At 44.7% G+C, this 14,259-nt stretch overlaps 1 protein-coding gene across 2 annotated transcripts in view; it reads right to left on the bottom strand.

The window, feature by feature from the left end:
• Positions 1 to 14,259, bottom strand: part of LIMD1 (LIM domain containing 1) — a 64,631-nt gene that overhangs the window by 8,532 nt on the left and 41,840 nt on the right. For both annotated transcript variants that reach the window (XM_074945520.1, XM_074945521.1), the window contains 5 exons: positions 12,517 to 12,584; positions 10,685 to 10,747; positions 7,052 to 7,182; positions 1,153 to 1,204; positions 314 to 382 (listed from right to left, as the gene is read on the bottom strand). In XM_074945520.1, the coding sequence (XP_074801621.1) occupies positions 314 to 382; positions 1,153 to 1,204; positions 7,052 to 7,182; positions 10,685 to 10,747; positions 12,517 to 12,584 (383 nt within the window). The remainder of the gene's footprint in view (positions 1 to 313; positions 383 to 1,152; positions 1,205 to 7,051; positions 7,183 to 10,684; positions 10,748 to 12,516; positions 12,585 to 14,259) is intronic.

Below are 14,259 nucleotides of genomic sequence, written 5' to 3'. Positions count from 1 at the left end.
CTGGAGCTCTGTCTAAATGAATGCTCCCATTAGGGGAGCTGTGCCAAACCTGTGAAGTCAATAGCAAAAAGAAAATTAATCTCCCAACCATGAATTTCCAGGTAATAAATCACATCAGAGTTTGGACATATCCTTGGAAACCTTTGTCCCTAGACATATTATGTTGGACATTTCCCAGCAGTTAATAACTGCTGTAGGAACTTAACCTGAGGGTCAGTTGCTGATCTGCTGAGTTCCCAAGATACCTGCATATTTTGTTTCTTTTTAAAATAGTATTTTTTTTCACTTTGCCCCTAGAAAGCTGTCGACCCACCTCACAGTGATAACATTCCACGTGGTAATCCTTGTCCATGGACACAACCCGAATTGTCTCATCAGACCCCTGTAAGTATTAAAGCAAAAAATTATATTAAACGGGGGAGGAGGGGGTAAAGGAGGATGTGACACATGGGTTCTGCGAATTTCTTCCTGTAGCAATGTGGATATTGAACAAATGCATGTGGGCCACTGGCAGAAAACCTCAAATAAAGCCTGCCATCTGCAGATCTGCTTTCAGCAAAGCTTCGTCATCAATCTACTGTAGGCATCCCTGGAAAATTGAACATCAGAGACTAAAAGATTTCTGCTGGCCAAGTCAGTCCCAAATGGATACAGCAAGGAGTGTGTGCAATCCTTCAATATTTCACATTTCTGAGAAAGTGTCAGCATTTTTAACTGGTTCTACCAAAAGACACAAATTAACAAGATTATGATGAATAAGAACTTGATTCTAGTGGAGGGCACTCCCTCATACATGGAACACTCTTCAAATCAGCAACTTGGTATTGACTAAGGGACAAGTTAGCCTGACCTACCAGTAACAGCAACGAAATCTCACAGAAGGTGAAAAGAGCAGATTAACACAGTTGTAGCAAACTGAACGATCAAACAGAGGAACCACTGAGTCTCAAACACTGCACCTTAACCTTGGGCCAACAAAGGCTGAGACTGCTGTGAAAGCAGCACTCTGGTGGAAACGTACAGCTCTTGTGAGCCAGGAAAACATTCAGTCTGACAGAGAGTTAAGCATAAAGGAAAAAATGGCATGATCCTAGGGGTCCCCAGGAAAGCAGTGGAGTAAGAATTGTAAGCAATAGCAAAAAAGGTTCTTACCTCAGTCGGCAGAATGGGATGTCCACATGCTGCACATTTTGGAGCTAAAACTCTAAAAGAGCAATGGGAAATTACAGTTACACCCATACCATCTGTATGAAAGAGGCTTGTAGGTTCTGACTAAGAGGTAATCTGCAGCATGTGGTTTTTCACTTTACCTGCAAGGATAGTGTTGTGAAGAGCTTTTCATTCCAAGTGTTTGTTAGTTCATTTTGAAAACAAACTGGATACCACCATATAGCCCTAATATTGGCTCAAATGGCTGCACAATCTGCAGTAAACACTACTTATGGAGGAAGTAGTAAATCCCAGGGCCAGTCTACAAGTTTTTTATACATCCAGGCCATGGAGCATCCGGACCATAGAATCTATCAGTGAATATTGCACATGATCCATTCAAATGTGTCATTTATGCCAGTTATACCCTGGTGTGACTGACAGAAACTGCTCTGATCTGAGGAGCTGCCATTTTGGAATAAACACTTTTGAGAAACTACTTCTGAGGTCAACTCTCAGTACTCTGTTTTCCTCTAGAATGGAAGGGCACCTGTGTTTAGACACGTTTTTTAAAATTGAAAACTTTTAGGAGTGGTGAGCATGGCTAGTTATTCTGAGAAGGAGCCATACCAAGCTGGTAGCTGCAGACCCTCAGATAAAACAGTCACTCACCTTCTTGCAACTGTTGTTCTTCGTGTTGTTTACATCCATTCCAATCAGGTGTGCGTGCGCCGCGTGCACGGACGTCGGAAAGTTTTTCCCTTAGCAGCTCCTGTCGGGTTGGCTGTGGAGCCCCCTGGAGTGGCGCCTTCATGGCGCTGAATATATGACCCTGCCGACACGACCCCCCTTCGGTTTCTTCTTGCCGGCTACTCCGATAGAGGGGAAGGAGGGTGGGTATTGGAATGGACTTGAACACATCTTGAAGAACAACATTTACGAGAAGGCGAGTAACCGTTTTTTCTTCGAGTGCTTGTTCACGGCAATTCTAATCAGGTGACTCCCAAGCTCTACCCCAGAGGTGGGGTCGGAGTCAAGGAATTGCTGATTGGAGCACCACTCTGATGAATGCCGCATCATCTTTGGTGAGCTGGGTGATAGCATAGCGAGTGGTAAATGTATGCACCAATGACAAACTTGCTGCTCTGCAGATCTCCTGTATCGGGACCTGGGCCAGGAAAGCAGCTGACGAGGCTTGTTCCCTTGTAGAATGTGCCATAATAGCAGGGGGTGGGACCTTGGCCAGCTCATAACATGTGCGGATATAACCTGTCCAGGCCCTTGAGGAAACACCCTACCATGGGGTTGGCGAATATGGAATGTCCAGACGCTCTCCGATGGAAGGCCGAGATAGCACTGAGGTGTACCTTATTGGATGATGCTGCCAGGCCTTGTTGTTTCAAGTGTAGGAGAAACTCCAGGATGAATGGTACAGGCACCTGGAGTGGAGGTGTGTGATGCTGGGCACACAAGCAAATAAACCTCTTCCACTTAGTTAGATAAGTGGCTCTGGTGGATGGTTTCCTGCTGCCTAGTAGAACCTCCCTCACCGGTCCCGATCACAGGAGCTCCATCGGGTTTAACGATTAAGATTCCAGGCCGTAAGATGGAGGGACTGGAGGTCCGGGGTGGTGAAGGCAACTGTGGTTTTGTGTGTTCAGATCGGGGTAGAGTAGTAGTATGATCGGGGTGTCCACTGACAGCTCCAGAAGCGTGGTGTACCAATGTTGACGGGGCCACGTGGGGGCAAGCAGGATTACCTCTGCCTTGTTTCTGCGGATCTTGAGCAGCACCTTGTGCATGAGTGGGACCGGTGGGAGACATACATGAGGCGGTCTCTCCAAGGTAGCAGGAACGTGTCCGAGATTGAACCCGAGCTGTGTTTCTGGAAAGAGAAGAACGTTGGGCACTTTCTGTTGCTCTGGGTGGCAAACATCGATTTGGGGAAATCCCCACCTTTGGATGGAATGTATGACATCTGGATGGATGGACCACTTGTGATTAAGGAAGGACCTGTTGAGGTTGTCAGTTTGTTCTGCACACCTGGGAGACAGCCCACTCCATTCACCTGGAGGCATCCTATGCAGAACTCCCATAGCTGGAGGGCTTTCCAACATAGGGGAGAGGACCAGGCTCCACCCTGCTTGTTGATGTAAAACATGGCTGTGGTGTTATCCATCATCACTGCCACAAATTGGCCTTGCAGTAGGGACTGGAAAGTTTGGCATGCTAGTTGCACCGCTCTGAGCTCCCTGATACTGATATGGAGTAAGAGTTTGTTCTCTGACCATGGGCCCTGTGTTCGGAGATCTGCGAGATGTGCCCTCCAACCCAGTGCTGACATGTCCATTACCAGGGACAAGGAGAGCTGTGGGCTGTTGAAGGGGACTCCTGCGCACACCATCTGAGGGTCGAGCCACCAATGGAGGGACTCGAGTACTTGCTGTGGCACCGTCACCACTGAGTCCTGGCTGTCGTGCCCCAGGTGATAGGCCGAAGTGAGCCACGCTTGGAATGGTCTGAGCCTCAGTCTGGCATGCCAGACTACGTAAGTGCAGGCTGCCATGTGGCCGAGGAGACTCAGGCATCCCCTTGTTGTAGTGGTCGGGTATCGCCTGAGGTTTTGAACAATGTCTGTTATGGCTTGGAATCAGGTCTCTGGCAGGAACGCCCTTGCCTGTACCAAGTCCAGCACCACCCCGATTTATTCTATTCTTTGGGTCGGGGACAAGGTTGACTTATTCACATTGAGGAGGAGTCCCAGTCCCTGGCAGTTGGCTGAATCGAGGCCGGGGTCTGTCACAGGGTCTTTATGTTGTTTTGAATGTCTTGATCAAAGGCAGAGCTACCCGTGATGGACCTTCGGGAGTGAGAATATCCACCATGGGGTCCTTGGCCTCGACCACCTCCTCTGCTTGCAACCCCACATTGCGGGCAATCTGCCTAAGGAGGTCCTGATGAGCCCTGTGGTCAATTGGAGGAGAGCCCAAAGCTGACCCCCCTGCCACAGCTTCATCAGGGGAAGAAGACAAGCTGGCCAGAGAAGGTACCAGGTCCTACTGCCCCTCCAGCTCCCTGACCTCTTGGTCAGTGCATGCCCCTGCGGCAGCTATAGCTGGGGTGGCTGTAGCCTGACTCTGCGGCTGGTCCTGTGTTGGAGGTGCCTCAGCCGCGACCCGAGCCTGAAGGGGCAGTTGGGACAGAGTGGCCTCGGATCCCCGAGGCGTAGGCCCGTCCCTAGGAGAGTGGGGTGGCCGGTGTTCTGAGGCTACCGATCTTGAACCCCTTGAAAAGGTGTCCTGGGTCTGGGGGTAAGTCTAGGGGGCCCAAAAGGGCCACTGCGCCGATGGCTGTCAAGGTGGTTGCCTCGCAGACCTATGTCGACTGTGTCTCAAGTAGTACCAGCCGGCATCAGACTCTGAGGAAGTGGAGCCTGGTTGCGATGACCACGGCGGCGCCGAGGGCCTATGAATCAAAGGCTGGTGCCATGATGTGGTGGAGCACCGGTGCCGGGATGACCTCACTGGGGACTGGTCTTATTGGCACCTGAGGCTTGTCCCTGAGAACTGGGAGCTGTGCAGCCGTCATCTCGATCAGGTCCCTGGTGGCTTCAAAAGTGTCCGGGGTGGAGGGTGGCTCTAACACCTCCACTTCACACTGCCCTGCCAGAAAGTCGCTACGTGCTGGACTCAACAGTCCCTCTGGGGCACTAAAGTCAACGGCGCCGACTTAGCACCGGGTCCTTTCTGGGGTGTGCCCAGGCATCCCGATGGTCCTGCGGTTTTCGGGGCCAGCAAGCATCCCCTTTTGGCCTTCTTGTGTTGCTTGTGTGGCATCGCGGAAGTCGAGCAGTGCTGGGCTGCTATTCCTGGCTACGGTGCCGGGGAGCGCTGGTGCCAAGGGTCTTTTGCGCTAGAGTCCTCCCCTGGTGCCGTGTCGCGTATGGATGCCAGAGCACTCCGTACGGACACGCTCGGTGCCAATCTTGGCAGTTCGCAGCCGGCTGTGGGCGGAGAGCGGATTCCATTAAAAGTTGTTTTAGGCAAAAATCATGCTCCTTCTTGGTTCTTGGCCGAAAAGCCCTGCAGATTTTGCACCTCTCCGTTTGGTGCGCCTCCCCCAGACACTTTAGGCAACAGTCGTGGGGATCACTGATGGGCATAGGCCTATTGCAAACACTGCAGGGTTTAAAGCCTTGGGCTCGCAGCATGCCCCAGAGCACAAGGGTGGGGTCAGGGATTGGGAAGAGGCCCTACTCCCAACCTATGTACTAAATTAACTATGTAAATTAACAATACAACTATGTGCTAAATTAACTATTACACTAACTTGAAACTTGAACGACTAACAGGAGAACGCTAAGGGAGCACTTGCTGAGCAAGTGAGCGCTGTTCCAACGGCCATAATGGATGGTAAGAAAGAACTGAAGGGGGGTCGGGTAGGCAGGGTCATATATCCAGCACCATGAAGGCGCCACTCCAGGGGGCTCCACAGCTGACCCGACGGGAGCTGCTCAGAGAAAAACTTTCCAACGTCCATGCACGCGGCATGCGCACATCTGATTGGAATTGACGTGAACAAGCACTCGAAGAACCACCGAGCAGTTTCTATCACTAGGTCATACAAGCCTTTTTAACGGCTCATGTACACTATAATAGTAGAGTGCCAGCTCTTTTACTGTGAAAGGTAGGAAATTGCTTTTTTGTTGAAAGGCGATCCGGATGGTCTGGCTCTAGGATTTACTTTTTCATCTACAAGTACTATTTACTGCAGATTATTCAGCCATTCAGGGGTAGATTTCAGGTTGAAGGAGTCCTTGAAAGAGCAGTGAACCCCACTTAAAGAAGGGCTAGGAAGTAGGAATAGGTTAGCATTTCATTATCTGTCTGAAAACAGACAGCCACAAGAGTAGCTACTCTGAGAGGTGGAAGTGGGGACAGGGAAAATTAGACACAGGAATAATCCTTGCACAGACATATTAAAAGACCTGGGGCCTGATTTCATTACAGCTGGGGCAGGATCAAGCTTGAATAGTGTTTTGGATGGGTTCAAATCATTTCAAGTGCAAGGGAGTCTGCATTACTTTATAGCAATAGTTTATAATATATTTATATTACTTTGTAGTAATTACTCTATAGTAATAGTTACATCTACAAGAAATTAAAACCTTAGCACAAGTGCAACATAAGACAATTCTATGGAGCACCTGAGAGCAGGAGTATTGTATATTTCAATACCCTCCTTGACCGTAAGAGGAATCAGGCAGCAGAATGGAGTAAGTGAATGGCTCAAAGTGTATATCAACTGGTAGGTCTAATATTACGTATGACAGTAGCCCTTTAATCTCCCTAGATAGTATATTTCTAGTGATTTGCAAGTAGATTTTTTTTATGATACATCATTTGTTTAATTAACTAACTGTATAAAAAGCTGGATACTACCCCCTATCCCCTCACGAAAACAACCACCACCACCAGACACACACACATACACACACACACACACACATTCCGCACTGACATCCTAATAATATTTAGTTCTTACAAGCCAGAGTCAGCCCCTGGTATAACTAAGTGTAGCTCCCATTGGCTTCAAAGGGATTTACCAGTTTACTTCAGGGCTGATTTAGTTCTTACTCCTTTAAAGCACTTTACAAATATTAACTAATTGAACCATACATTCCCCCTGAGAGATAGGTGAATATGACATCAATTTTGCAGACGGTGTTAAGTGACTTACCCAAAGCCACAGAGGAAGTCAGTGGCAGAATGAAGGGAAGAGGTCAGGAGTTCCTAGCACCCAGTCCCATGCTTATTCCACTAGACCATACACCTACACTATTTTGAAGGTTGAATGAGTGGGTTTTCGACTAGGTTTACTTAGCTGTTTCCTTTGTTCTTACTTGTGGTAATCTCTGACACAGTAGATTTTGTTCTCAGTGTCTACCGTGAATGGCACTCCATCCAGACATTCATTACAGATCACACAACGGAAGCAGCCTGGATGGTATGATTTCCCTAGAGCCTGCAGGATCTGCAATAAACCAGAGACAGAAGAGAGCTCACGAACAGGCATTAAAAGATGAGAGTATAGCAGTAGGAGCATACTACCAACCACCTGGCCAGAATGATGGTGACTGTGAAATGCTAAGGGACATTAGAGAGGCTACAAAAACAGAAAACCCAATAATAATGGGGGATTTCAACTATTCTCATATTCACAGAGTATATATCACCCCAGGATGGGCTGCAGAAATAAAATTTCTAATCACTATTAATGACTGTTTCTTGGAGCAGGTAGTCCTGCAACCCACAAGGGGCGAAGCAATTCTTGATTTCATCTTAAGTGGTACACAGGATCTGATCCACGATGTGACTATAGCTGAATCATTGAGTAATAGTGACCATAATGTAATTACATTTAATATCTTTGTGGGGGGGAATACTGAAGAAACCCATCACAGTAGCAGATTAACTACAGAAAAATGAAGAAGCTAGTTAAACAGAAATTAAAAGAAATAGTCACAAGAGTGAAATGCCTGCATGCGGCATGGAAACTTTTTAAAAACACCGTAAGAAAGGCTCAAATTAAATGTATAACCCAAATTAAAAAAAAATAAAACCAGTAAGAGGATAAAAAAATGCCACCATGGCTAAACAGAGTAAAAGAGGTGTTTACAGCGGTGAAAAAAAACTTTTAAAAATTGGACGTCATAGCCTGCTGAGGAAAATAGAAAGGAACATAAACTCTGGCAAATCAAGTATAATGAGGCAGGCCAACAAAGAATTTGAAGAGCAACTAGCAAAAAACCCAAAAACTAACTGCAATTTTTTTTTTTTAAAGTTCATCAGAAGCAGGAAGCCTGCCAAACCATCAGTGGGGCCACTGGACAATCGAGGTACTAAAGGAGCACTCAAGGAAGACAAGGCCATTGTGGAGATGCTAAATGAATTCTTCACATCGGTCTTCACTGGAGAGGATGTCGGGAAGAAACCCACATCAGAGCTATCCTTTCTGGGGGACAAAATCTGAAATACTGCCCCACACTGATGCACAAATAGAAGAGATTTTGAACAAATTAATAAATTAAACAGTAATAAGTCACCAGGACCAGATGATATTCACTCAAGAGTTCTGAAGGAACTCAAATGCGAAACTGCAGAACTACCAACTGTGGTATGTAACCTATTGCTTAAATCGGACTTTGTACCAGATGACTGGAGAATAGGTAATGTAATGCCAATTTAAAAAAAAAGGGGGGGGGGGGCTCCAGAGGCAATCCTGGCAATTACAGGACGGTAAGCCTAACTTCAGTACCAGGCAAATTGGCTGAAAGAGAATTGTCAAACACAGAGATGAACTCTATTTTGGGGAGGGTCAACATGGTTTTTGTAAAGGGAAATCCTCACCAGTCTATTAGAATTCTTTGAGGGGGTCAAACATGTGGACAAGGGAAATAGTGTACTTGGAATTTTAGAAAGCTTTTGACAAGGTCCCTCACCAAAGGCTCTTCAGCCAACTAAGCAGTCATGTGATAAGAGGAAAGGTCCTCTCATGGATCAGTAACTGGTTAAAAGATAGGAAACAAAGGTTAGGAATAAATGGCCAAGTTTTTTTTTTTTTTTTTAGGGGAGAGAGGTAAATAGAGTCCCCCCCAAAATGTGTACTGGGACCAGTGCTGTTCAACATATTCATGGAAATAGGGGTAAACCCCAAAGGTGGCAAAGTTTGCAGATGATACAAAATTACCCAAGATAGTTAAGTCCAAAGCAGGCTGTGAAGAGTTACAAAGGGACCTCAAAAAACTGGGTAACTGGACAACAAAATGGCAGATGAAATTCAGTGTTGATAAATGCAAAGTAATACACATTGGAAAACATAATCCCAATTATACATACAAAATAATGAGGTCTAAATTATCTGTTACTACTCAAGAAAGATCTTGGAGTCATTGTGGATAGTTCTCTGAAAACATCTGTTCAATGTGCAGCGGCAGTCAAAAAAGCTAATAAAACGTTAGGCACTACTAGGAAAGGGATAGAAAATATAATGCCACTATATATATCCATCGTGCATTCATACGTGGAATACCAAGTGCAGTTCTGGTCGCCCCATCTCAAAAAGGCTATTTTGGAATTGGAAAAAGTACAGAGAAGGGCAACAAAAATGATCAGGGGTATGGAACTGCTTCCATATGAGGAGAGATTAAAGAGACTGCGGAAGTTCATCTTAGAAAAGAGATGACCAAGAGGGGATAAAATAGCGGTCTATACAATTACAGAAAGTGAATAAGGAAGTGTTATTTACCTCTTCACGTAATTCAAGAACCAGATGTCACCCAATGAAATTGATAGGCAGCAGGTTTAAAACAAACAAAAGGAAGTACTTCTTCACACAACACACATTCACCCTGTGGAACTCATTGCCAGGGGATGTTGTGAAGACCAAAAGTATAACTGAGTTCAAAAAAGAATTAGATAAGTTCATGGAGGATAGGTCCATCAACAGCTATTAGGCAAGTGGTCAGGGACGCAACCCTATGCTCTGGGTGTCCCTAAATATCTGACTGCCAGACACTGGGACTGGATAAGAGGATGGATCACTGGATAAATTGCCCTGTTCTGTTCACTCCCTCTGAAGCAACTGGCACCAGTCACTGTCAGAAGACAGGATACTGAACTAGATGGACCATTGGTCTGACCCAGTATAGCCATTCTTATGTGCTTATGAAAATAATATACTTATGACACTACATCAGACAATGGTGCAGTGTCATAGGACATACTATGTCCTGTTTTAGTAATTTAATTGTAAGAATGATTTAGCAGAGATAGAAATGGTCCAGAGAAGACCAGCTGGGATCTACATTTAGCAAGAAATTCCAAAGACTAGAATTATTTAGCTGGAAAGAAGAGTTGGCAGGGGCTAGATTCAGAGATTCAAAATTACAAAAGTCAAAGGAAAAAAGTGACTGATTTTTCCTTTAAACTCTGTCTAAAACCTTAAGAATATGGGGACACTGCATAATTAAAGGACAGGAAATACAGAGCCAACAAAAGAAAATACCTCTTTTCATTCTTCTGCAACAGGCTGAGACAAATGTAGCGAAGAGAGGACCAGCATAGTAACAGATACTATGGTCCAGCCCCCAGCCCACCAATGCCCTACCTGCCCCCAAGCTCAATGGGCTGCGGGGAGCCATGCTCTCATGCAATGGGTGTGGACAGGATCATCACTGAACTGCCACAGAAGTTCATAAGAAGTCAAAGTCAGTGTTTTTTTAAACGTCCTGCTCTTCAGACCAAAGTTCATTTTAAACAGACACTGAAAACGTGTCTGTGCAACAAACACGAATGGATGCTAGTTTTGCTTCCCTGGCCATGACAAGCCAAAGGATTAGGATTCTTTCACTGTCACAAGTCATCACACCAGCTAGATTAACAGATCAAATGAGGTGATCCTATACATGAATTTCTTTTGCCCTGGAGACATCATTCTAAAATGCTGTTTTCTTTCTGAGGCAAGCATCACTTACCATGTCCATTATCAAATGACCACAAATGAAACACCTGTCAGCTGACTGCTGGAAACCTGAATACTGCAAGGAGAAAAAATTGGCTTAACATTTTACACGGCTGGGTAACACACACACTTTGTATGATGGGGAGTGATGTCTTACTCTGCTCAGCACTCCTTAATGAAGCAAAGCTTCCTTTTGTTTTGTCTAAACAACAAATATTGGGTAGGCCCTCATTAGAATATCTCAAAGTTACAGTGTCAGATTTTCAAAGTTAAGAGGGTCTGTAAATTTCCATAACTCTAGGGTGCTAATTTAAGTTTAAATTGAGTTTAACATATGTGAGCAAATACCAGATGTGCACATGCAAATCAGGGATCTACTGATAATGCATGTGTGCTTATCTGACCATGTATGTGCAAATATCAGGTATTATGCATGTACATCTCGTAATTGTATGTGTAAATTAGGTGTACATCTATAGAACCTGGCCTAATTTGAAAATCCGGCCCGCAATCTCACTAGGTTCATAAATGTAAACTTGGAAGGCCAAATTCTACCTTTACTTATGGTGGTATAAATGTGGCATAAATGTCACTGAAGTCAATGGCACTGTCCCAGCTTAGTGCTGGTATAATTCAGAATAGAATTTGGCCCAGAGGATTATTTTTGCCAAGAACTAAACATATGGACCTGATTCTCAATTACATTAATGCCACTTTTACACCACTGCCACCAAATGTAAAAGACATCCACTTTAAATGTGCTTTACACAGCATGATTAGTAAAAAGGGTTTTAGTGTAAATGAGCATCAAGCCCACTGAGTATTTTTAATATATCTAATTAGATTGTATGTTTTACAATGCCTGGATTATTAACATCTATTGTTTTTAAATTACACAAGAGAGGGGGAAACTAAAGAGGGACTCCTCTTCTCCCCAATAGCAATCGCTGGGGCTGATCAATAAGAGGGCACTTCGGTGGAGAAAGGGGGAAGCAGAATGAACTCACTCACTCACTCACTCACTCGCTAACTAACAACCAACAAACAAACAAACAAACAAACAAACAAACTAACTCACAAAACAACACAAAAAAAATACAAAACAAAACAAATCACCCTCCCAAAAGTCTTAGCTAAACACCCATAATCTAATGCTTCATTAACTTATTTTTCATAGTCTTTTTTTTCTTTACATCCTGTTTTTTCAGTGACTTTTCTTGTACTCCAAGGACTGTCTCTCTGCCTGGAGTCCAAGGTCATTTCTGTGCCACCCAGATGCACCTACATAGGGACCACCAACCACTCCATAAGTGATCAGAGGGACCGCTTCTAGAGCCATGCTGTTCACATAGCTCAGCCCAGTACCCAAAGTAAGGGTCTGGTCCAAAGCCCATTGACATCAATGGGCTTTGTAACCGGCCCTAAGCGTGCCACTTCCACAGCGTGTGAAAGAGCCGCAGAAGTCTTAATGTTGTTTCAGGGTGCTGTTATGAAGGGCACCTAAGTCAGATAGGTATTTAATAAATATTTTTAAGCACTGCTCGCCCTACTCTGTCCACAGTGCATCAGGGTGTCTCATCTCTCTCAGAAATGCCCAGTCAGAGAAAGTTGATAGGAAGGGGAAAATCTGTTCCCTCGCTTGTTTCTCTCTCTCTCAGTTTATCATGCCCTCATCCCCACCATATCTGAACATACAACCCAATCCCTTTCCGGTGAATGCTGCTTGTTGCCAGTTTTTTGCTGAAATGTCAGTTCTTGGATTCTGTGAGTTGCCTGCATTACAGTTTCTCTGAGTCACAGCATGCAAGTTGCAACAGGAGAGGCACAGGGCACAAATGCACTCACCAGAAAGTCTTCTTCACAGAATACCTTTCCGTTAACAAAATAAAAGGCTTTTCCTCTCAGTTTTCGACCTAGGGAGAAAAAAGAGGAAGGAGAAAAAAGTTAGTAGATGGATGGAAAAAAAAATATACTACCAAAAGCTGGTAAAAGAGATGCATTTGGGGCAGTATCTGTCTTTTTGGTTTCCGTTTGTGCAGCACCTAGCAAAAATGGGGCACTAGTTCTTGACTAGAGCTCTTAGGTGCTATTGTCATGACAATAATTATGATGATTACTATTATCATCCAACTGAGCTGAATGCTAGAAACTATTCCAGGCCTAGAATATCACTAACCAGGTTTTCTTTTTAATGACAGTCCTGTGATCTTTGGACTCTAATCACTGTGTTGCAACAAGGGTGATTTCAACAATGAGAGTTTCACATTCCATGTGGCTAGATGGTTATTAAAGTCTCAATGTCCTTTTATCGAATAAAACTTACCTAAGAAACGACCTCAGCACAACATACTGCTTAATGCCGCAAAATACCATCTCCCACACTCCTCTCTGAAACTAAGTGAGAGAGGGAAGCAGTAGGGATAGTTTGCTGATTCACTCTGGAAGCCACCGCTGGTGAGTGGTTAGGTAAATACGGGTGTGTGAACAGGGGTTTATCTATACTAGACTTTATTTCTTTAAAATTTCCCACCAGTGCTGTTCCACCAGTGGGAGCATGTCTTTAGGTAGACTAAGGCACTGGCAGCTGGCAGCATTTTAAACACCAAATCATCTGGACCTGCTCTGAGCAGAGTTAGGCACCACAACGGCTAAACGCCTGTGACTGAACTATACTAGCATGCCCATTATTGCTACTACCTTGGGAGTTGTGCTGGTGCTAGCAATGGTGTGATTTCTTTTTCCCCCGGGGAAAAAAGAGCTTTTTTTGCATTCATTTTTAGAGTACCTCTTGTGTCTCTTTACAATCCACTTTCCCCGTTAAGGCTGTGACATTATCCTCTAAAGTGGCAGCTGATCTGCTTGTGTATCTGTCGGAGGTAAAATGTTACAAAACTTGCTGCAATTTCCAAGGAGGAACCCTGCAGCCAGCATTCCTGATTAGAAACTACATGGCCAGAGTCTGATTTCAGACACGTACATGGAACTTCAGCAAGGAAAAGGCAGTATAATTCTAGGAGCAGAATGCACAACATCCCATTTGATACATTACATAGGGTAAGTACTGTCTAAGAAAACAAATATTGCCAGATTATTGTAGGTTGCTGTGCTTAGAGCGTAAGCTGCTAGGCATAGGATTTATGTTTTCCTCTATGTTCTGTGCAGGATGAAGCACATTTCTGGCACTCACGAAATAATAATGCTACTCACTGTAACGTACAGAATTAACAAAGGCAGACAACAGAATGAAGCAACATAATTAAAGTGTAATCAGTTTCATGGTGTGTACACCAGAGGGCGCTTTCAGACAGGCCAGAAAACACCATGTACCACTAGTTAGGAAATCAAATGCTTGAAATCCTGGCCCTATTGAGGTCCATGGAAATTTTGTCACTGACTTCAATTGGGCCAGGATTTCACCCTTTGTCTTTAGTGCTTGATCTGGAGGAGAACAAAGAAGGGAAAAGAATATTGCAGCCGCATTTCTTGAAAAGTCAGCCACTGTTTGCTCATGCAACAGCCAATTTTATCAGCAGCATGGACAGGTAACAAGTGCATCTGAAGGGACTAGCTATGATAGAAGAACCACCA

This window comes from Natator depressus, chromosome 2 (assembly GCF_965152275.1).
Source record: "Natator depressus isolate rNatDep1 chromosome 2, rNatDep2.hap1, whole genome shotgun sequence".
Taxonomy (NCBI): Eukaryota; Metazoa; Chordata; order Testudines; family Cheloniidae; genus Natator; species Natator depressus.
The sequence above is the reverse complement of the archived record's forward strand: the minus strand, read 5'-3'. Positions and strand labels throughout refer to the sequence as shown.